The following is a 22,550-nucleotide window of genomic DNA, read 5'->3' as shown; positions in this document are numbered from 1 at the left end:
TACAATGACTAACACAAAAATTCTGATTACAAATAATAATCAAAGAATTAATATCAATCAATTCATCAACTGTAGAATGAAGTTTGTTGCATATGCCATCAGTTGCCTCTGTCAGAAGATGAACATTGGATGCACAATTAGAGAAATGAGAATAAGTATACATGAACCTATGAATGTGCTTGTGGATGAAGACCCTAAGATACCTCTTGAATCTCATTGGCAAAGGCACCATCAGAATGATGATAAAAAGGATGTGAGATTTGTTATACTTCTTAGTGTCAGCTGTGGCATGAAAGGTGGCAACAGAGAACTCAAATGAAAGATATGATAGGGTAAGTCATTTATTACGCGCCTGTACACAAGTGTTTCTAGGCGCGACAAGACAAGGGAGGGAAGACAGAGGGAGGAGCAGACAAGCGATCTTACTAGGCATTGATCGTGCAAGTGCAAGAACGAGAAGTGCAAGGGGAAAGGGAGGGTGGAAGTGCAAGGGAGAGGGGAGGGGAGGGGAAGACAGGGCAGCAATGCTCTGAGTAAGTGTAGCCAGAGCAATACGGCTCCGGGTATTGCACGGAGAACATGGGACTGTAGGGTTACAGTTAAAGCCCCTAAGTGCGTGGTAGGCCTGGAGGCAGTGCAAGGGTGACTGATCAAGAAAGAGCCTCCCTGGTAACCAGTGAGAATCTGAGGGTAGCCAAGCAACCAGTCAGTACAGCAGACACGTAGGTCAGGTAGGTCAACAGGGGATGGAGAGAGAGAAAGCAGAGGAGAAAAGGAAATGTTTGAGCTGCTTCCAGAACTTCAGGTGGTCCGGCTCAAGTTTGAGAGGGACAGGGAGGCCATTCCAAAGGGAAGCACCTGCGGAGGAGAAAGATCTACCCCCCACTCTCTACCTGGAGAAGAGTCTAACCCATAGAGAGTTGGAGGTAGCTGAGCGAAGGGCTCGAGAAGGGAGGTATTTTGGAAGAGAGCGTTGGATGTCCTGCAGGCCCCAGAAAGCCTTGTGGACAATGCAAAGGGTCTTGAACTTGATCCTTGCAGCCACCGGGAGCCAGTGGAGAGATTTCAGGGGGGAGATGGGTGGCTTTGTGCTATTTGGAGTTGGTTGAGGAAGATCGAGGGAGAGAGATGGGGCAAATGACACAAATCAAGGTCTTTTGAGGTCAAGATCTCCCCTCTGTATACGCTGCTACTGCAGGTGCCAATGTTAGCTTCTCCATTCTAAGATGAAGACAGAGTCAGAGAATCAAATGCTGAAATGTGTGCATGCCTTATCAACAACCTTTCTCTAACAAATCTAATTTCAGCATAACTCTTAAAGTCTTGATCTGTCTGATCCATAGCCATCTTGCTTCACCAGAGTCAATACTTTGTGTGATCCTGGTCCACTGACCAATTACCCCCAACCTCCCTGCTGAGTAATACTCCAATGGGAACACAGCTAATGCCATAAAAGCAGGCAAAGTGTCGAAGTGTCGAAGTAGGTAAAGCATTTGCCTGTGTGCAATTGGAACCTCAGCCCAACATGATGAAACAGGGGTACAGTCCTCAAGTCGTAGGCTTTAATTGAACACTGGGTGCTAGTACTTTGCTGCAGTTGGTATTGACTTTCTCCCCCCAACTTACTCTCTGCCTAAATACACGTAGTCCTCTTGTTACATAGAAGTGGTCAGGATCATTCCTCTCAGTGACCATTCCCCTTGGAGAAGTACCCTTACTTGTGGTCTTCCACAAAAAAGTCCCTTTCTATTATGAAGAATTCAGCTAAGTCAGGTTTTGTGAACATGTGTTGTCTTGACGTGCCCTAATAAAGAGCATTGTACTGGCTTGCAGATGGACAACTAAGACCACCTTCTGGATCATTTGGAAAGGTATTGAAAACACTTTCTAATATTGGGATGTGGCCACCAAGAGATGCTTGGACTACTCTGAAGCATGCATCGTTGTGCCTTCTTATATACTTATTTATTCTTTACATTTATAAAGCGCACAAAGCAGCCCTGGGGCATTGTGGCGCTGTTACATATATGGCTTGCTTAGTTACAGGAGAAAGACAGTCGGTCTGTGGTTCGTGGTTACAGGGAACCTATTATCAGATAGGCAGCTGTTAAGGTATAATGTTACAGTGGATGGGGGGCTCCACGGTTCAAAGAGTCACAGGTGAACCGGTAGCCATTAATGCTTTCATGAAACACAGGTATCGAAAGGGGGAGAGCCTGAAGGTGAGGGGTGCTTTAGTTGAAGAGCCTCATTTTGAGGGCTTTGCGGAACGAAAGGTGAGAAGTCTCATTCCTTAGTGTAGATGGGAGGGCATTTCATTGTCTTGGAGCTGTGAAGGGGAAGCTTGAGCCACCCGCTTTGGCCTGTTTGATGGTGGGGATGTTCAGTTGGTTGTAGTGGTGTGATCGTTTAGGCCTGGAGGAGCAGACTCTGACTACTTTCTCTGAGAGATAGGAGGGGGTTGTGAAGGAGAGGCATTTGTGTGTTATGGCTAGTGTCTTGAAGATGATGCGTTCTTTTACTGGAAGCCAGTGAGCAGTGCACCTAGCATTGGAGATGTGCTCCCTCTTGGGGATAGTCAGGGCTGCTCGGAGCGCATTATTTTGAATAATTTGCAGTCTGTTTAGATTTTTTGCAGAATGTTACAATAGTCAAGTTTGACCCCAATGGTGGCTCAGGCTATTGTGAGACAGTGCTGTGTAGATAGGTAGGGTTTGACTGCATTGATCAGTTTCGTGGTGAATGATGCCAACGAGGCAATGGCGCTAACTTGGAGAGTAATGGAGATTGTGGCATCGAAGAACACCCCTAGGGTCTTAACTGATAGGGTTGTCGACATAGTTTGTGTATGCCGCGAGCATTCAGATTGTCAAAGAGAGGCTTGGTAAATATGTTATACTGGGTGGACGAGGTACAAGAATCCTGTGGAACTCTGCAGTGAATGGAGGTAGGTGCTGCGCAGGCCTGCTCGGAGAAGACCCTCATGGCTCTCCGTTCGAGGAAGGAGGTGATCCATTAGTGGCTTCAAGAGTGAATTGAGCTGAAGTTGTGAGATGTTTGCATAGGGTCTTATGGTCCACTAAGTCAAACGCTGCAGATAGATCAAGAAAGAGGAGTAATGTTGGTTTGCCTTCATCCATGATTTCTGCAATTTGGTTTTTAAGGTCAAGTAATGCAGATTTGGTTCTGGGACCCGGGGGAAGCCCAATTGCCTTTTTCCTAAAATACTGTTGGTTTCAAGGAAGTCCTGGATTTGGGTGTAGGCGGCTTTGTCTAGAACTTTCAGCAGAAATGGGACTGTGGTGATGGGCCGGCAGTTGTTAGGGGAAGGTTGGATCCAGAGATGGTTTTTTCAGGAGTGGGCGTACCCAGGCCTCTTTGAGGCAAGGTGGAACGATGCCTGATGTAAAGGAGGCATTAATGAATGCTGTAAGGAATGGTGCTAGTGTGTAGGCGCATTCTTTAATGATATTGGTGGGGCAGATATCCCATTTACAGTTGGATGGTTTGATATTTTTGAGGATGGCCAAGACTTCAGTTTTTGAGACCTCTCTGAAGGTGAAGTGTGTCTTGTCTTGAGAAGGGGTGTTTGGGTTGGGGGGATGGGAGGGTCTGAAATGGTCAAGGGGTTGTCATTAGATTGAATTTTAGATTGAATTTTGCCCTGTAGGAGGTCTATTTTATTAAGCATAGCAGTCTGAATACTTGAGCACCAGGATTCGTCTTTAACAATGTCTTGGGTGCTGGGGTCAGTAGTTCCCTGAATATGGCAAACATCTCTTTGGATTCTGATTTAGTATTAGTGATTCTCGAGTGGAGGGAGGTGGATTTGGCTGAGATAATGGCTTTTTTGTATTGGGTAGATTGTTTTTAAATTGCTGGTCCTAGCTTTCCCGAAGACACTTGTTTTTAATGGGTTATTAGGAAGTGGTCCAGAATCTACCTGATGGACTTGTCCTCAGTGGGCCTTGGACACAGCAATATGTTCACTCTCGTTCTGAGAAAAGTCAAAGCCTTGGGCCTTCCTAGAAAGTAGACGAATAGGGACCTGACAAATTCACACCTAGAGCCCTCAAATGTATCTCCCTCCAGAATCCCAACACTACAGATATTGTTATGGTGATCTCAAATAGCCATCAGTTTGGTCACAATAGAATCAGTATCTGGTCTTTCCATCGAAAAGGTTTCCAACTAAACCTTTTCCAACAAAAATGATCTATCGAAGAACTATGCATCAAATGCATATGTGGGAGGGGTAAATGGTTCATTTTCATTGGGTTCTGTTTTTAAGGGTGAAAAACAAGGGGTTGGGAGGGGGGACTGCCCCCCAAAAAAATGCATTCGATGCAAACATTTTGGATGGATAATTTTCGTTGGAAAAGGTTTTGTTGGAAACCTTTTCGATGGAAAGACCATAAATCAATAGAATCCACTGCACCCATCAGCAGGTCCACCTCTCTGTCATAATCCACGTATTTGTTAATTCTGCTGAGCCTGGTTTCAAGACAATCCATCCTATGGTCCAGGATGATCATCTTGTCAACCACACATTTCAAGCTCTTGTTCGCAGGTGAGGACTCACTCCTAAATGATATGTTTTTGCAGCACCTTTATTTCCGATGCTTTGGTACTTTGGTATGCTACTTTGAAAATTAGGGTAGGAGAAAGAGGCAGAGGGGGATCAGGATTCAACATCTTTGTGCTTGCTGACGCCCTTTAATTCCCTATCAGTAGAGTTTCTTAGCAACATTAGATGCCAGCCATTTCGCCTGATTTTTCTGTGTAAATCACAGGTATTTCAGTCTAGATTATTTCACACTTTGCTCCAAGAATCTTACAACAATGGTTGATTTTGTACTTTTTATTAAAAAGAAGTAGGTATTTGTGGTTCACAGACGAGGGCTGGTACCTACGGCTTACCTCAGCCACTAGGTGGGCTCTCACCTCCCTTGCTCAGGCGTCCCTGCTCCCCCACAGTGATTCTTAACCATTGGTAGACTATCCCCAGGTGACCATTACTGGCTGGATCCATCCGTTACCCTAAAGGGGGCCTAAAAGGTGTGACCGTATCTACATTTTTCCCTCAGGGTCTTTGTAACGGACCTAATGGGTTGTCTAGTTGTTATTTTTTTTAATGGTTGATTCCACAGATTCTCCTCACTCTCCTGAATCCTCTGTTCTCTCAAATTCCTCAATCTTCTTCTTAATCTGTCTCTCTCCACACTTTCCCCCTTCTCTTATCTCCACCCTCCAGCTCGTCTCTCCCCTTGCCCTATGCTATGCTTCCTGGTCTTACCTCTCTCCCTCTCTTTCTCTCTCTGCACACTCCATTCCCTGTTCTTGCTGCTCTTTGTCTCTCCACTTGCCTGTCTCCGTCTGCCAACTGCCTCCTTGTCTTCCCTCTCTCCAGCCGCACTCCTCACTTCCAACACTACACCTACCTCTACTCTATGCTGCCTTTCTGTCTCTCACTACCCTCTCATTTTCATGCCAACCTCCCCACACACATAGCCTGTCTCGCAACCACTCTTAACTCCCCCACTTTCTCTCTATCCTTCTTCCAGTTAATCAATTACTCACAAACGAACAGCTCAGTTGGGACAACCCTCTGAAATCCAACACCTTACCTTCACTCTGTCTCTACACTCCAGCAGTCTTCTTACAATCTTTCTCCACCTGGTACACCTTCCTCGCTGGCCTCTTGATCCACCCCCTCTTCTCCCGACCTCAACCCATCACATTACACCCTTCTCTGCACCTACCGACTTTTTATAGCCTAGCTTTCTCTGTTGTAGAGTTCCTCTTTGCTCCCACTGGCCTTTTATATCAGGTGTTTTCCTTGGCCAGTTTCTAATGGAATTATTCGGCTTCAGGCCAGGACTTCCCCTGGAAGTCTTTAACAAGACATATGGCCCAGGCACTGTTCTCTCTCCATTCTTGTGCAGGCAGGCGTCAGCTCTGGTTTGTTTGTTTTTACTGTGATTCTCTTCAAGCTTTGGTACGTTTTGATTCCAACTGTAATTGGGAAGGATTTCATGTCTCAAGTTTCCCTGCAGTCTCTTTCCATTCTCAGTCCGTTTGCTGTTTTCTACCCATACCCCTGGGATCCGCCCGGGGTTGGTGGATTAGGTAATTGATTGCTTTTGGGAAGGGAAAATTCCAATCCATTCCAATACTGGTCACTTCTCCATTCCCCTTGCTCAGGGACGGGTTTTCCAGAGTGATCCCAGGTGCATTCTGGGAATGGTAGTTCTAGTCTGCTGCTGCTTTGACTTCTTGCTTTGGCTTTGGGATTCCAGACAGGCTTGGTACGGTTTAAGTGTTCTCAGGTCACTGTGTGTTTTTAAAAGAAGAGAATACCTGGGGTGGCGGGGAGAGGCTGATAGCCATTGGGCAGGGACGGTGGTACCAATTGATATTGATATTTTATCTGTATTGCGCTTGTACACAAGGCTTTCAGAGCATGACGAGGCAGGCGAGGGGAATAAGGGAGAAACAAAACAACAACCTTAGAAGGAGAGAAGGCAGAAGCTAAGAGGAAGGTCTTGAGGTGCTTCTGGAACCGGAGATGGTTCTCCTCAAGTTTCAGAGTGGCAGGGAAGCTGTTTCAGAGGGAGGCCCCAGCCAAAGACAGATATCTACCCCAAGCTTGTTTCTTAGAAAAACTACTGACACTGAGGGATTTAGAGGTGGACGAGCGAAGGGTATTTATGGAGGGACAGCTGAAGGTATTTTGGACCCAGGCCCCAGAAAGCATTGTGGATAATGCAAAGGGTCTTGAATTGAATCCTTGCAGCCACTGGGAGCCAGTGAAGAGATTTCAGGACTTGAGAGATACGATCCCAGGGCTTGAGGCCAAGGATAAGTCTTGAAGTCCTGTTCTGGATAAGTTGCAAAGGGCAGAGAGTAGAAACAGGTAGATTTAGAAAGAGGCTGTTGCAATAGTCCAACCTTGAGAGAACCAGAGCTCGGGAGACACTGAGCTTCTGTGGGAAGGAGAGGAAAGGCAGAATACCTCTGAGGAGGTGCAGTAGGAAGTTTGACGTTTTTTGAGACATCAAAGATGTGGCCATAGAAGGAAAGCTTGGAGTCAAAGATTACCCCGAGGTTCTTGGCCTCGCAGGCAGGGGTGGGAGGAGGGCCAAGGGAGGCCAGTCAGAGAGTGACACTGAAGGAGGGTGAAGATGTGCTGATGAGGAGGATCTCTGTTGTGCTGGCATTCAGGCAGAGATCGTTGGCGGCGCACCAATCCTGAATGGCAGATAGGCAGTCGGAGATGAGAGAAGGAGAAGAGGTGGCCGAGGGAAGCCTGAAAATGAGTTGAGTATCGTCAGCAGAGCACTGGAAATTTGAGCAGAAAATGGCAATGCAGTGGGTGAGAGTTGCCAGGTATTAGTTAAAGAGCCATGGTGAGAGGGTGGTCTCCTGGGGAACACCACAGGTAGATAGGGAGATAGAGGAAAGGAAGGACCCAAGTTGGACCCGGGAGGGTCGATGAGAGAGGAAAGAGGCCAGCCAGGCCAGAGCCTGATCAGTGATGCCCAGGTTGTCACAGAGACGGTTGAGCAGGATGGTATGGTTGACCGTGTCAAAGGCAGAAGAGAGATCGAGTAGGATGAGGACAGAGGGAATGTTAGAGTCAAGGTTGGAGAGCAATTTTGTCTCTCACATTCCTAATGGCCCAGCACATATTCAGCCACTCTGGGGAGCCAGGGAATTGGGTCCCATTCAACTATCGCAAGCCACCCTTGAGGTGGGACCAGTTATGGCTGTACCGTGACAGGGTCGGGAGGATTGTTCAGGGGCAACTCGTTTGTCTTGGAAGAAAGACAACACAGAGCAACACAGGTTCGGATTCCGATCTCACGATTAGAGACTCCAGTGTTAAGCGCGTAATGAAACATTCATTCATTCATTAATTTTGTCTGACACAGTTAGAGAGGGGTCCTTACGCCCTCTGACAGGCTCATATCCCTGACCCTGTCACAATTGGCAGTACCTATGCCTTCAGTCTGATGTCACAGTCGATAGACAATGTCAAGCAAGCAAAGTGGTATAATCCAAGGGCGTTTATTTCACACAACAGAGAATAAGACATATGGGTTACAGGGTGGATCCGACAGCAAAACACAAACTAATCAAGCCCAGTACTTCCCTCTCTTCTTTGTCTCTCTGTACTATGGTGGGAAAAGTCACTCACAGCGATTGGGGCCTTAAGTGCCAAGCACTTCATTGTTGGCTTGATGGGGGTGTCGTCTATGTCAGCATGTTGTTCTTCTGATTCTCTTCCAGTGGAACTTGGCACTACCACCCAGGAAGCTTGGGGGTCATCTAAATGTTGGTCAAGCGTCAGAGGACAGAGGAGGGGGTGGAACATGAATATAGAGAAAAGATAAGGCAGAATATTGGGAGAGTGGGAGAAGAGAGGTAAAGTTGGAACATCTCTACAAGAAAGAGGAAAGGAGGAGGAGAAATATCATGAAAAAGAGTAAAGGACTTAGTGAAACGTCAATACATATATAGACATGTTAGGTGAAGAAGGAACATCAAGAGAGATAGAGAGAGGGGTGACATCCGAAAAAAGGAAGCAGATAGGAAGTGAAAGACCAAGGAAAAGACAATGGAGAGGATGAGGAGAAACATCAGAACAAGTGAAGGGAAAGGATATTACATTGAGAGGCAAAGTGAGAGGAGAATAGGAAGGAACACCCCAGAAGAGAGGAGAGTGCAGAGGGTGGAGAGAGTAAAGGGAGCACTTCGAGAAAGGATAGTAATGGGTGCTGTTAAATAAGTGGGCCAGAAGGGTGTTCCAAAGCTGGTGGTGCAGATAGCAGTCGAATGCCTGAGACAAGTTGTCCCCAGAGATTAGATGAGGAAAACTGTCCAAACAGCCTGAGATTAAGGAGGGCCAGAGATTAGCGCATTCAGAGACTAATTGAGGCAAACTCTAGTACAATCCTGAATTTAAGAGGTGATCATTTAATATTAAGCAGGAGGGGAATGCGAAAGTGCCAGGGGAACTGTTCCTCAAGGATTTGCTGCCTGACCCCTGTCGGGCAATGGCAGGATGTTGTGGTGGTGTTTCCCCCAGCAGAGTCCAGCAGTAACAATATCATTTCCCGACTACTAATGCGCCGGCCAATAAAACATGGACTAAGTAAGAAATGCATTGGCGATACTATAACATCGCAGACTATGAGGGACCTTTTTGAACCACACATGGCCACAAACCCATGAGGAGAATGGTCCTAAAGTAGCTGGAGAGCCAAGTAGGAATCGCTGAGTGCAATATGTGTCACCCTAACACCTTTTTCCAGCCAGGTAGGATACCCAGCTACTTTCAAGCCTGCCTCTATTGTTTACCAAACCCTAACCGCTCTCATAATGAGAATAAAGAAATTAGAGAACACATAATTGTTTTTAAATCATTTGTTGTTGTCTCTGCTGTCACAATAGGCCTAATGATTCCAAATATTCTTCTTGGGACAAAGGATTTGCATAGCTTGTAGGGTCCCCACAGGGACTGATGGTAGCTGCTTTTTAACACAACAAAAACTTTATTTACACTGGGGAAACCAGGGTGTCTGTGTGGCCCCATGACCCTGTCTACTGGGCTTCCACAACACTGTGCGGCACAGGGAGGGAATCCCTGAAGGATCACTGAAGTAGCAGGGGGAAGACATGACATCCCCTCGCATGGGCACAGCTTCACTGCCAGCAAGCCGCATACTTTCTCTGATGAAACTACCATAGAGAAACATTGCTGGTACCAGCAAGCACATGTACCAATAATGCAGTCCATCCCCATTCAGTGCCAGTGCCTTAGGTATACTAATTCTGAGCCTCAATGCTAGCAGTGTGTCATTATCGGGAACTGGTATACCTGCAGGTCACTACTATTGAGCCCTTATACCACACCACGTCGTATGCTCCATTTACTATTCTAGCACCGGCAACGTTGGCGCATCACCAATAGCTGGTCAAGTGTATTACTCATGGTTTTTTTGTGCTTTTTTCCAGCATCTAACAAAGCCTCGTCTCTCCATCCCACCTCCCACCACTGCCCACATCCGCTCCGACTTGACACAGAAGAGGAAGCTGCTCAGAGCAAGAATCCTACATGTCCACCAGAGCCTGACATCATACATCGAGGCCACGGAGAAAGGCAAGGCTGCATGAAGGATGGGGGGACTGTCAGGCCTTCACTGGGAGCTCACCAGTTGGGCACAGAAACAGTATGGATGCATGTCCCTCAGGCCCACAGCAACACCACATTTGGAGACCAGAAACACAACCGAGGCAAGAAGCTATGGCCACAAAGAGACTTCTCTGAAGTTGTAAAACCTGCTCGAACCAGGCTAGAAAACGTCAATGTATGGGCTGCGCCAGATGACGGCATCAAGGCTACCAGTTTCGTGGACCCAATTCCCTGTGACCTGTTACTGGAGCAGAGGAGCCTTCTCCAGAGCCTGGCTCCCATCCCAAGTCAACCATTGCATGCATACCAAGAGCTCATGTCCCCAAGGCCTGGGGCCCATGCACCCTTTCCATTCCCCGATCTAGTCACAGGCCAGCCACAGAGACCCCTCCTGGAAGCAAGGCTGACAGAGGTGGAGCTGGAGCGGAATGAGGATGAAGACTTTGGGTTCGTCATTGTTAGCGAGATTCCAGCCTCTGGACAAGAAGGTGAGAGACTTGTGCATACTTGTGACTATATTAGAGATCTTATATGTTTCCACTAGAAGTTAGATATGACCACACAAGATGTTAGGTGTGCGTCTATGGAAAGTCAAGTGTGGGACCAGTAAGTCGGTTGCAGTATATAAGAGGACCAGTGTTAACACATGAGAGGCTAGGAGTCAGCAGTGGAAGTTAGGAGTAAGTTGGCTTGTTCACCTGTACAGAAACTAAATACATTGAAACACTATAATGGAATGTTCAAACTGATAAAACAACATTAAAAATATTTTTAAAAAGCACGTGGCTGGAAAAGGAAGGTTAAGTATGCACTATGCAATCGAGAATCAAGACTTTCATAGCACATTTGTATTCTCAGTGTTGGGTTATTCCTATCTAAGAAAATAACATTATTGCCTTATTGTGAAGGTTCTCTTCTTGCTAAATGTAAAAAGAGCATATTCGAATATCTTGTGCAAAGTTTGTGTTGGCTGGTTGACTGCCAGAAACTTGCCCTCGTTGGCTGGATATCTAATGAAGCATTGTGTTTGGATATAATTAATTTAGTGCAGAAGACACTGGGGGTATTAAAGTGTTGTTGAAGCTGTGCACCAATCAGAGGCACTGATGGGTTATTGATACCCCTGTTGCCGGTACTACCTTAAGTGTAGCAAAAGAGTCTTATTGCCTTATTGCTGGTAGGCTGGAGCGGCAAAAAGTAGCTTCTACATCAGGGGTGTCAAACTCAAGCAGACATTGGGCAAGCTTGGTTTGAACTGCACCTCTCACGGGCCCCATTACCGGGCATATTAAAATGAACAGGATACCAATGGAGTGACAGCTGTGGAACTCTTAAAGTGGTGTGTCACAGATGGCCTCAATAATACACCAACCCCCACAGGCAATTGAAGGGTTTTTATTATTAATACAGCAGTGGGCCTAATGGCTGTCCCTCTGTAACCTACGAAGAGACAATCTCACCCTACTCCAGGCATCCCTCAACTTCGGGCTTGGTAACCCCTACTGTCCCAACAACTATCTGTCTACTCGTGTTGACCTAAAGGCTAAAGCCTTTCCTAACTAAACTTCCTCAGGGAGCAATCTACGCGTTACTATACAGTGGTTTTCAATGATTTGATGGTTGTGCTTTTCAGACACTTTGCTCTTCACCGTTGCTGTTCCTTCTGCACGGTGATATTTCCCTCCCTGATTCTATCTACCACTAGCCCGCTTCTCCTTCTACTGTCCTTCCATTTACCCTTCCTGCCATCTTGTTTCACTTCTCCCTCACAGACTCTCTACTGTGTCTCTAATGGCCCTCTCTCCTCCCTCACTGTACTGTGTCTCTGATGTTCCTCCTAAAAAGGTCTACCTCCACCCTCCGATCTTACTCCCTGCCACAAAGTCTCCCTCTCTACACTATTTTTCCCTCTCTACACTGCTACTACTCTCCCCTCTCCACACCACTACTACTCCTCCACTGCTTCTCTTTCACTCACTCTCCTTTTACTTCCCCGCTCACCTTCTCATGCCTTCCCTACTCTCTCCTACCACACCACACACACACACACACACACACACACACACACACACACACTACCAGTACCCCTTCCTCTCACCAATCAATAACTCACCTTGCACACCACCAGTATAATCCTCCTCCACGCTCCTCTGCACCATCCCTTCTTCGTCTGGTCTCTTGCTCTACCTCTGCCTTCTCTGACCTCACCCTAACAACCCACAACCTCCTGCCTCCCAGGTATCCCTTTATACTGCCCTCCTTCCCATTGGTTGTCCCTCTCCACTCGTTCCCCGGGCCAATCTTTCCCTGTTCATCCCACCCAGGAGGTGATTCAGACAGCAAACGATTCAAATGGGTGTCTACTCCCCACCCTTTGATATGTGTGGATCTGTCGCATTTCAGTAATGGCGGCCGAGGTGGTAAATTATAATGTTCAGTCCCAGTTCTAGTAAGGGTCTGCCAAGAAGCAGTTGGAATGGGGAGCCATTCCACGGCTATCCCTGAGGAAAGTGCAATGTTCCTGTGGTGTCCTATGTGCCTATGGCTTTCTGCTGCCTCTGGTTCACGCCCGTCTCCTCTTCACTGTGTGGTGCATTGTAGTCCCCAGGTCATGGCGTGGTCTTTCTTCAGTGCATTGTTGGTTAAGATTAACAGGCATGGGGTCACTGCAAATAAATTAGGTTTCGTTTGTGATGGTTCTTTCTCTTGCAAGGAATGCATCAGAGACATAGTTTTTCTGAAAATAAAGAGAACAACTTGCCATCATAATGCGAGAAAGGTATTTATTTAGATTATTTACTGGAATTGTTGTCAGTGCTGGCGCTACCCAGAGTGATTCGGGGGGGGTTACAAGGTTCAAAGGGTGAACAGGTTGGAAATTAAACTGAAGTTACAAAATATTTTGACGATAGAAAAGGATAGGAAGATTAGGATAGACAAGTGGTAGCAGAGGAGGTTGAGGGCCAGGGTTATATGTCAGAAACGGGTATACTTTAAGGCCTTTCCTGAAAGTGGTGTTGGAGGGTACATTGCAGATGTGAAAAGGTACAGTGTTCCAGGCTCAGGGTGCCTACTGGGTAAATGCTTGTTTTTGTGTGCATGTTGTTTTGCAGAGTGGAATGTGTAGGAGATGCTGACTTGCTTGTCTGGTGTTTATGTGAGTAATGATTTGAGTTTGTCATGAAGGTAAGGTTTTGTGGTGGATGGCTTTGAAAACAATGTAGTCCTTGGAAGGCAATTCTCTGGAGTATGGGGAGCCAGTGGAGTTGGGTGAGAGCTGAGGTAATGTGTGAATGTTTGGGTATGTGGAGGATGAGTTTGGCTGCTGCGTTTTGTATGGCTTGCACTGGGGCAAGTGTGCTGTGAGTCCTTTGTCAGTGATGTTGTGGAGATCATGAAGGATGTGAAGTGTTGGTGCAATGTCCAGATCTTAAGCCAGATTGGAAGGGGTTGAGTAGGTTGTTTGTGGTGATGTGTATTTGCAGTTGAGTAGTGACAAAGCGTTCTATGATTATGGTGAGGTATGGCAGGATAGCGATAGGTTGGTAATTTTCAGGGAGCATGGGGTCGAGAGAAGGTTTTCTGAGGAGTGGTGAGATTTGTCTAGTTCTGAGTGCAGTGAGGATAGTGCCATGTGAGTGACAGGACATGATGATGTTGCGCCAGTGGGGAGCGAATGTGGTGATCCAGTTGGATGCGGCTTGAGGTGGGCATGCATCATCTAGGAAGTGTGCAGGTTTTGTTTCAGCAGTAAGGGTGTTGTGGGTGTATGTGTCAATGGCGTGGAAGGAGTGTCATGTATTGGTATATGTGGGAGTGGGGGGTTGGGGTGGGAGAGCAGAGGGGAGGCTGGTTTGATGTGAATTTTGGAGGAGAGGTAGTTCATAAAGGAGTTGCATAGTGCAGTGGATAGGGTTGTGGAAGGTGTGGATTGTGGTTTGGAGAGGAATTTGACAATGTTGAATAGCTTCTGTGTATGATTGGTGGGGGGTTGGAGTTCTTGGAGGTAATTGGCAGCTTTGGCTATGCCTTTGGCTGTTTTGTATTTGTTGCAGCCGTGTTTGAGTGGTGTTCTGGTGGCGGAGCACAGGTTTTTTCTATGGATTTGGCTTCCTGCTTGATAGAAAGGGGAGAATTGTTGAACCATGGTTGATGGTGAAGGATGCAGGGTTTATGTGCTTTGAGGGGGGTATTTTGTTGAGTGCTTGTGTGGTGATGGTTTTGTAATTGTTGAGGAGCATGGAGGGATGTGTGTCTGGGGAGACAGCGGGTAAAATGAGTGGTTCTAAGGCTGTTTCTGTAATGTGTTTGATTTGTGAGGATGGAGAGCGAAGGAGATGTGTAGAAGGCTGGATCCTCTGTGGTAGAGTGAGTGTGTAGGGGATTGCAAAGTGGTCTGACCATGACACACACTCAGATTCGATTTTCCACTGAGACATGATTTTTGGTTGAAATCAAATGGTCCAGGATGTCGTAAGCTCTGTGTGTGGGGTAGGTGATGAGTTGTGCGAGGTCATAGGGAGTGAGGATACTCTTTAGTATGGAGTTGTTCTCTGGATGGGAACCACCCAGATTGAAGTCGTGAAGGTAGATATTGGTGCATGGCAAGCTGTGGTTATTAGTTATGAAGTCAGTCCAATCAGTGTGGAAGTTAGGATTCTGTGTTGAGGCGGTAAATGAGGTGGCTAAAGGTAGGGTGTGGGTGTGATGGGCGGGAGCAAGTCAGAGAGAGGGCTTCAAAGGATATGTTTGCCGGGTGAGTGGGATGGCTTAGTCTGAGTGAATGTTTATATATGATGGCAATTTCGCCACCTGGTTTGTGGGGGCGATCTGTGTGGTGGATGAGATAGTGTGGTGGAGGTATGTCAGGGATAATGGGTGCATGGTGGGGTTTCATCCAGGTTTCTGTAAGTAAGAGTATGTCTGGGGAGTGTGTGCTAATGATTTATTTCATGTGTGTGAGAAATTGCAGAGTGGCATTTAAGGAGAATGCAGGTGTATGCAGTTATTTGTTTCATTGGAGTGCTGTGGTGGAGTTTGATTTGAGTGTTGTTTGTGTGCTTTGTTTTGTTTTGTGTTTAGTGGCAACCAGTGGTCAACAGGTGCTAACAAATAATGAAAAATTGAAAAGATAATTAGCTCTAACAATCAGGGTTAAGAGGGAACAAAAAAGGAAAAAGGAAAAAGAATATTGCAAGAACATTTAGCTCTGTCAGCCCTTTGCTATGGATGCGCAGACGAATGGACGCCCCAAGGAAAGCGCTTAAATTCCCAAAGTAACCCAGAAGTAGCAGGAGAAATGGTATGTTAAATAGCACTTCTATAGCACCCAGTGCCATTGATATGGCCTCAAAGTGCTGTAGGTGAACGCCCTTCGAGGACCGAATTACGAGGTATGAGAAATTGGTAAAAGGTTTTAGAATGCGGGTGTGCATTTTAGCCAGTACGAAGGTAGGTAGGGGTAGCTAGGTCCCTGTTAGTGACCCATGGAAATCTTGCGTGTGGATGGGTGTTGTGATGGGTTGTCGGGAGAGTATGCGAGTCAAGGAGACTGATTATGTGCCCAGCCAGACCGAATGTTTTCGTGGGACTTGGCTGCATTCTAGTGGTAGAAGTGATTTGTGATATGAGATCAAGTAGTGGATGAATGCAGATGTATGCTGGTGGGTGGGCGTGCCTTGGGAGGGATACAGCTATCGTCCATTGAGATGGATTGTGATACATACCTGTGAGTCATGGCTGATTTCTTGTTTCGATGACGGAGTGCAGGTTCTATCATGCGGGTGTCGAGGAATGCTTTCTGTGCTTGCTCTGTACTTTATTGCTGCGTCCTCGTGTGACTCATCGATACCCGACCTACCTGGCTGGGGGTGAATGATCACAGAGAGGCAGATTAGGTCAGTCTTGATGCAGAAAGGAATAGCCAGGTCTTGAGTGCCTTCTGGAAGGCGATGTGATCCTCTATGTGGCGGATGCTAAAAGGGATAGAGTTCCATATTATGGGTGCTTGGACGGAGAAGGAGGATCCACCTATTCTGGTCGATTTGATGGAAGGAGGAAAGCTGTGCCTGTTGGGTCTGTATGGTTGAGCTTGTGTTGTAGATATTCTGGGCCTGTGCTGTGCAGAGCACAGTGGGTGATGCACATAGCTTTGAAGGTGTACTGTAGCCCAACCCGGAAGCCATTGCAGGACACTGAGGGCGGTTGTGATATGTTCTCTTGGGCCTAGGAGAAGAACAAGCCTAGCTGCAGGGTTTTGGACCCATTGGAGCTTTCTAAGTTTAGATGCAGAGGCACCCAAGTAAAAGGAGTTGGCACAGACTAGTTGAGAGAACAATGGGCGTGATTGCATCGACTTTGTGTGGGTAGGTAAGGTAGGGGAAGATGCGTTGGAGAGTGCATTGCTGTAGGTAGCACACAGAGTTGATGTGAAGTAATAAAGTCATATCTGCGTCCACAGCGCATTTAAGGTTCTTTGCTGTGTTGGAGGTGGGGGGACTAAGGAAGATGGCCAAGGGGTGAGTTGGGGGAAGCGGGCAGTCTTCTCACAGATCATGATTTCACATTTTCCGGGGCTGAGAAGGAGGCGGTTAGCCATCATCCAGTGGTCGATTTCTGTGAGGCATGAAGCGAGATCGGGGAGGGGTTTGGGATCTTGAAGATGCTTTGGGTGTCATCTGCACAGTTGTAGCAAGATAGACCATGTCAAAGAGCAGGTGTGATAGAGAGGCACCTTGTGGTACTCTGTTGGTGACATGGCACTGAGTAACAGGGAAGGGAGGCATGTGTGTAATCTGGGATCTGTCCGAGTGGAAGGAGGATATCCACTTCAGTGCTGCATCTCTGATTCTGAGGGAGTGAAGCCTGTCTGTAAGGGTGCATGGGTCAATGGTGTCAAAGGCCGCAGAGAGGTCGAGAAAGATTAGTGTGACACTACCTTCCGAGTTCGAGGTTCTTTTGAGATCATCTGAGGTTCTTTTGATATCATATATAAACAGGAAACCAGTCCTCTTTTGAAAGTGAAAGCAGCAGCTGCACGATCACATGATGCTGGTAAAGAGCTGGGATGAGGATTGCAAGGGGAGCTTCAGGCTCCCCCTTAATGGGGGAACCAACCCACCATCTGCCCTTAACTTGATACCCCAGGCGGGACACCCCTAAGTGAGTCTCTCAATAAACCTTTTGAATTGTTTGGTTGTTAGTGGTACTGTATGCAAGCAGACTGGGACTATACGAAGGGATTGGGACTCTCCCAAAGCTGCCTTCCTCCGTTGGGGTATGAATGGCTCTGGCTTCCACTCTTGTAGGCCTCCCACGCCAGGCTAAGAGGGTGCCCAGTCCCTCTTGTCCAGACTCACAAACGGTACACATGACCATTTTAGAGCTGAAAATCATGAATTTGCCCATCAGAAAATGTTGCCTCATAAAGGAACATTGGATGCACCTTACACAAACATACATTTCTGCCACACTATCACTGAAGCAACACCTTATACAGTTTCCACTACCACAATAGGTAAAATGTGAATTAGCGAATTACATTCCAGTAGAAATGTTGGCAGTTTAACACATTAAAGGGCTTGGAAGAGCTGTATGTCAGATTACAGGTTTGGTATAGTGGTGTAAGTTCACAATTTGGGTTTTTCATACACAGTGACCTTTTTAAGCAGGTTTTTGTAGCAAGGTGCACAATAACATTGAACTTTGACATATAGGTAGTCTTCTAAAAGAAGGTGAGCTGGTTGTTTAATGATTGTAGATTCATCTTTGTTTCAGATCTTCAACAGGTTTCAGGCGCGGCTTCCTGGTATTAGTATGTCTGAGGCACCAGTGACTGTATATGGCATAAATATACATATGAATGAACAGCTTACAATCTAAGGCAAGCTATAAATGCCTGAAACTTACGGGAATCCATGCCTATTGACGTTGACAAGTTTTAACAAACAGATAGCGAGATGCGTGTTCGTATGTGGGTTCAGACCTAGTGAGTTTGACATGTCTTACTTGCACACAGGTAAAAAACATAAATCATTTTTCAAGCTTTTCAATTACATGTGACACTGTATAACACAAACAAGCATCTGCAACAAATGACATGGAAAGTGTTCACATGACCAGAAGAGGTCTGATATGTTTAAAATGCATTCGATTGTATTGCTCATCTACTTATCATTCTGTGAAAACATTGCTTTGTGTTCAGTGCCAAGAAGAGTGCCCACTGAATCAACGTTATCTGTTATTTCCTCATTCTATTATAAAAACAGAATTCAAAATTCAAAAATATAGCAAGACTATTTGTTAACTACAATGTTATTCATTGCACACTGTAAGAATACTCGGTTTACATTATTTTGCAGAACACTGTCTTGAAAATGTTAACAGCTCTTTCAATAATTCTCACTTTATGTAATCAATGTAAATGTGAATTTTGAAAATCTGCCACCTTAAAAGGGAAAAATGCTTAATCATGAATGTCAGTCATACAAAACAGATGCTAACTGGTGTGAACTATAGTGAGCAGGGTGTAAATGTTCTTAGCTGAAGTTCTAAAATCAACATTTTGGTACATTCTGTGTTATTCATTGGGCCCCGGAACTCTTGATGAGGTTTAACTGGTCAAGCACACTTGATAGGAGCCAACAGTAGAACGGTGCTGTTCCTTGGAGTCATTCCAAGATGGACGACATTTGACATTTAAATATTTTCCATGTTATTCACACACAGTATAGTATTTCTGCAAAAAAATATTGATTAAATGAATGATATTCATTAGTGAGGATTGTTTGGCAATGAAACAAGTGTGGATCAGATGAGGTTGGGTGTAGGCTTATACCCTATATAAGTAGCTGCTCAGAACAGTAGGGACACACAGACTAGAGAGGCAGTCAGAGGCAAGGTTCCTGAATAAACCAAATTGGGTTAGAGGTAGGAGGACCTAGTTGATTCCAAGCTACAATGCATGGGTAAGAGAAAGTAAGCAGCTGATTCAGTGCATGGACCATGACAGAAGTTCGTTCTGTGGGCCTAGAGTTGACGCTCCGCCAATTTTTCCTAATTCTATTTTTTAACAGTTGCTTCAATAATTTGATGGCAAAATTAAATTCAGATGCCTTCACACTGAAGGTAAATCTGCTAATGGGCCTAGAAAATTGCACTTTGTCACGTTTCCCAAATACTTTTTTTTAAATGTTTCAATATTTTGGGAGCTGAAATAAGCCTTTTGTACCCCTTTTGCAACATGTATTTTTCGATTCCATTGTTACACCATTAAGAGATGGCAAGCCTTTCAACTAGCTCTGTGTTGGTGAAACAATTAGTTTATCATGATACATAGTTCCAGCACATACATAGCATCAGTCTCTGCTGCCCCTCATATGTTTTTGGCCATAAGTGGATCCATCAAAGCACAAAGGAGGGAAGAGAATAATCCATGCAGGGGTATTTAAATGGCTTTACCTGTAATGTTTTAACCTATCACTTTAGATTGCTTCTAGGTTGTTCTTAGTTAACTGCCCTGAGAAGGCCTGGGGCCTCATTAAAAGTTTTGCGGTACACAGAAATACGGTATACAGTAAATAATTACCGGTACTTTTACCATACCACTGTATAAGGATTCAGCGTAAATTTCGTCGATGGAATTAGCACAGTTGGAATTAGTGCCACTGGAATTACTGCCAACATCCGGCAGAATTAGCGACAGGGCTAATTCTGCCAGCGGAATTACCGCAGAGATCAAAAATTGTATTTCCACCGCATTACAAGTTGAAATACCGCCAAAATACCACTGAAAATGGGCAGTAGTTTCCAAAAACACAGTGCAGATAAATGCATACATGTGATGGAAAACAAGTGACAGGTGCACTCAATCCACCCTGAAAGACCCGAAAAAGGCCTGCACTTGACCCTAACACACTTATCAACACAATGCTGCCACTAGCAGTTGCAGACTGGGACATGCAGCTCCTCCTGCTCCACATGAAGAGGCAGGAACAGCAGCAGGGGGCGCAGAGAGGAGAAAGAGACTCCATGCAAGGCAAGGGAACATTCCCTGGATCAGGCCCTGACACTTGACATTAACTGACACTCATCTGGTTACTCTGTACCGGCTGAAGAGACAGACCAGCGTTACTCGACCTGATCCATGATGACATACAGAGCAGGATCAATATCAGAACTGTTATTCCCCCGCTGCTGAAGCTTGTGTTGATCGGACACTTCCTTGCTACTGGCACCTTCCAGCACACTGTGGGCATGCTGCATGGCATGCCCCAACCGACATTTACAGATGTGCTTGATGCACTCCTGCTCAATGCCTCCTGGCACATCTCTCTGCCTAACCCCACGGCACAAATAAATACTACAAAGGCATTTATTTTCTTACACAGCAGCCCATCTGACCAACGTAATAGCTGCTCTGGACTGCACCCATGTGGCATTGGTTGCACCCCCCCCCCCCCGCCCAGGCATTCAAAGACGTATACCGCAATAGGAAGCAGTATCACTCCATGAATGTCCAGGTCACTTGCAATGCTGACCTTGTGATCACACACTACTGTGCCCGCTACCCTGGTTCCATCCACGATGCCATGGTCCTGCAGAACAGCACACTGCCTGCATACATGGAGAGCCACAGAGGCCAAGTGTATTACACAAACTAATCTCGCAGCACTAGTGAAATGCCATTTTAATGGGGAGGGGCCTTCCCACGACTGATCAGTGAATGCCCTGGCAGGACCTGCCCTCTCACCCTGCACATGACAGCCACCAACCCACAGGACTAGACCATGCGGGACAATGTAGTCGTATGTCAGTGATACATATTGCCCTAACAAGTAAGTAATACACACACAGAGGATTGCATGAACCACAATGCATAGGTAACACATACCTACACATCCAATGTCACAGTTCAACACTGCACAAATGCAACACTGGCAGACAGTGATAGCATGCAATCTGGTAATCATTTATGTGAAGCCATAATGGAAAGAAAGCATAAACCACAAGCAGACACAAGAACAACCAAACACCCATCAGGGCACATTGATGATAGCAATGCACAGGCCCAACATATGCAACATGGTCCCTGCAATTCCAATCACAGGCCGTGAAGTTGAGGACTGCGGTTTGAGAGCTGTGTGCACGGTCTAACACTAAAATGCATATGTACCCCTATAGCATATGACACTGCATTCAATTACTGGGATGGAAAACCATGTTGTACAACAATGCAGAAGAAATGCATGAACAGTGTTCATCAACATGCCTTTCGAAAAGGAGACTCATCCATAATGCACCGTGACTGTCACCTGTTACCTGTGACCTTGCAGGTGACTCTGGATGCCCCCAGCTACCATGACTAATGGCGCCTGTGCACAATCCACGTATGCCACAGGAGGTAGCCTACAATGAGGCACACGTCAGGACCAGGCTGTGCACAAAGCAGACAGTACAGGCCTGCTGAAGGGTTGTTTCCGGTGTCTACGCTGGACTTGAAGGGCCTTGATGTACAGGCCAGAGAAGGTTGGACAAATATTTTTTGCTTGTGCCATGCTGCCCAACATCTGCCTCAGACGAAATGTCCCCTATGCCATGCAAAGTCACTTCCATGGCGTATTGCCCTTGCAAGCCTGCTCAAACACTGTTGGAATTGGATGACGCAAGGTGTGTCACCTTAGGGTGCTGAGCACAGATCCCTCCATGGGGTGACGGAGGTGGAGGGCTCGGAGTCAGGGACCCAGATGTGCTGCAGTGTCAATTGCATACAGGAATGGAGGGACTCAACAAAGGGCGCCAAGCCCTGAGTGCGCTCCCTCATTCTCTGCACAACTGTAGAGATGGTAGCGGTAGTCTGGGTGAGCTGCAGGCACTGGCAGTCAAGGGGCCTGGAAATCCTCCTGGATGATCCCTGGACACTGTCCCTGATCACCTGCAGATGCTGCACCTGCTGCCCTGCCATGTGTTCCATTGACACCTGGCGCTGCTCTATGCCTTCCAGCCTTCCCATATCGTTGCCAGTGTGTGCAGTGGCACTGGCAGTGGGCTCTAGGGAGGGATGGGGCTAAAGCAGGGCAATCTGAAGCCTTTGTCTTCCTCCACCTTCTCATCTGGAGAGCCATCACTCCCTGTGTCTACCGCAGCCTGGCATTTGTGATGTCTGTCTGACACGGGTGTCTAGGGGGCTTCAGGGGGCAGATGGGTGGGTGCATGAGTGTGGATAGCACTCTTGGGAGTCTCCACAGTGAACAGCTGTGGTGTGGCTGTCGCTGCACCTTCATCAGCATATGATGTGCCTCCTGTGCCATCTACATGGCTGGTGGAGGAGTCACTGGGCACAGATGTGGGGACT

The 22,550-nt window shown here is 46.5% G+C and overlaps 1 protein-coding gene across 8 annotated transcripts in view; it reads left to right on the top strand.

Moving 5' to 3' along the window:
* Positions 1-22,550, top strand: part of MAGIX (MAGI family member, X-linked) — a 916,967-nt gene that overhangs the window by 549,569 nt on the left and 344,848 nt on the right. For all 8 annotated transcript variants that reach the window (XM_069645279.1, XM_069645280.1, XM_069645282.1 and 5 more), the window contains one exon: positions 10,021-10,686. In XM_069645279.1, coding sequence (XP_069501380.1) covers positions 10,021-10,686 — 666 coding nt within the window. The remainder of the gene's footprint in view (positions 1-10,020; positions 10,687-22,550) is intronic.

Source organism: Ambystoma mexicanum, chromosome 2p (genome assembly GCF_040938575.1).
Source record: "Ambystoma mexicanum isolate Mex_15411 chromosome 2p, UKY_AmexF1_1, whole genome shotgun sequence".
NCBI lineage: Eukaryota > Metazoa > Chordata > Amphibia > Caudata > Ambystomatidae > Ambystoma > Ambystoma mexicanum.
This window is presented reverse-complemented; position numbering and strand designations above follow the sequence as displayed.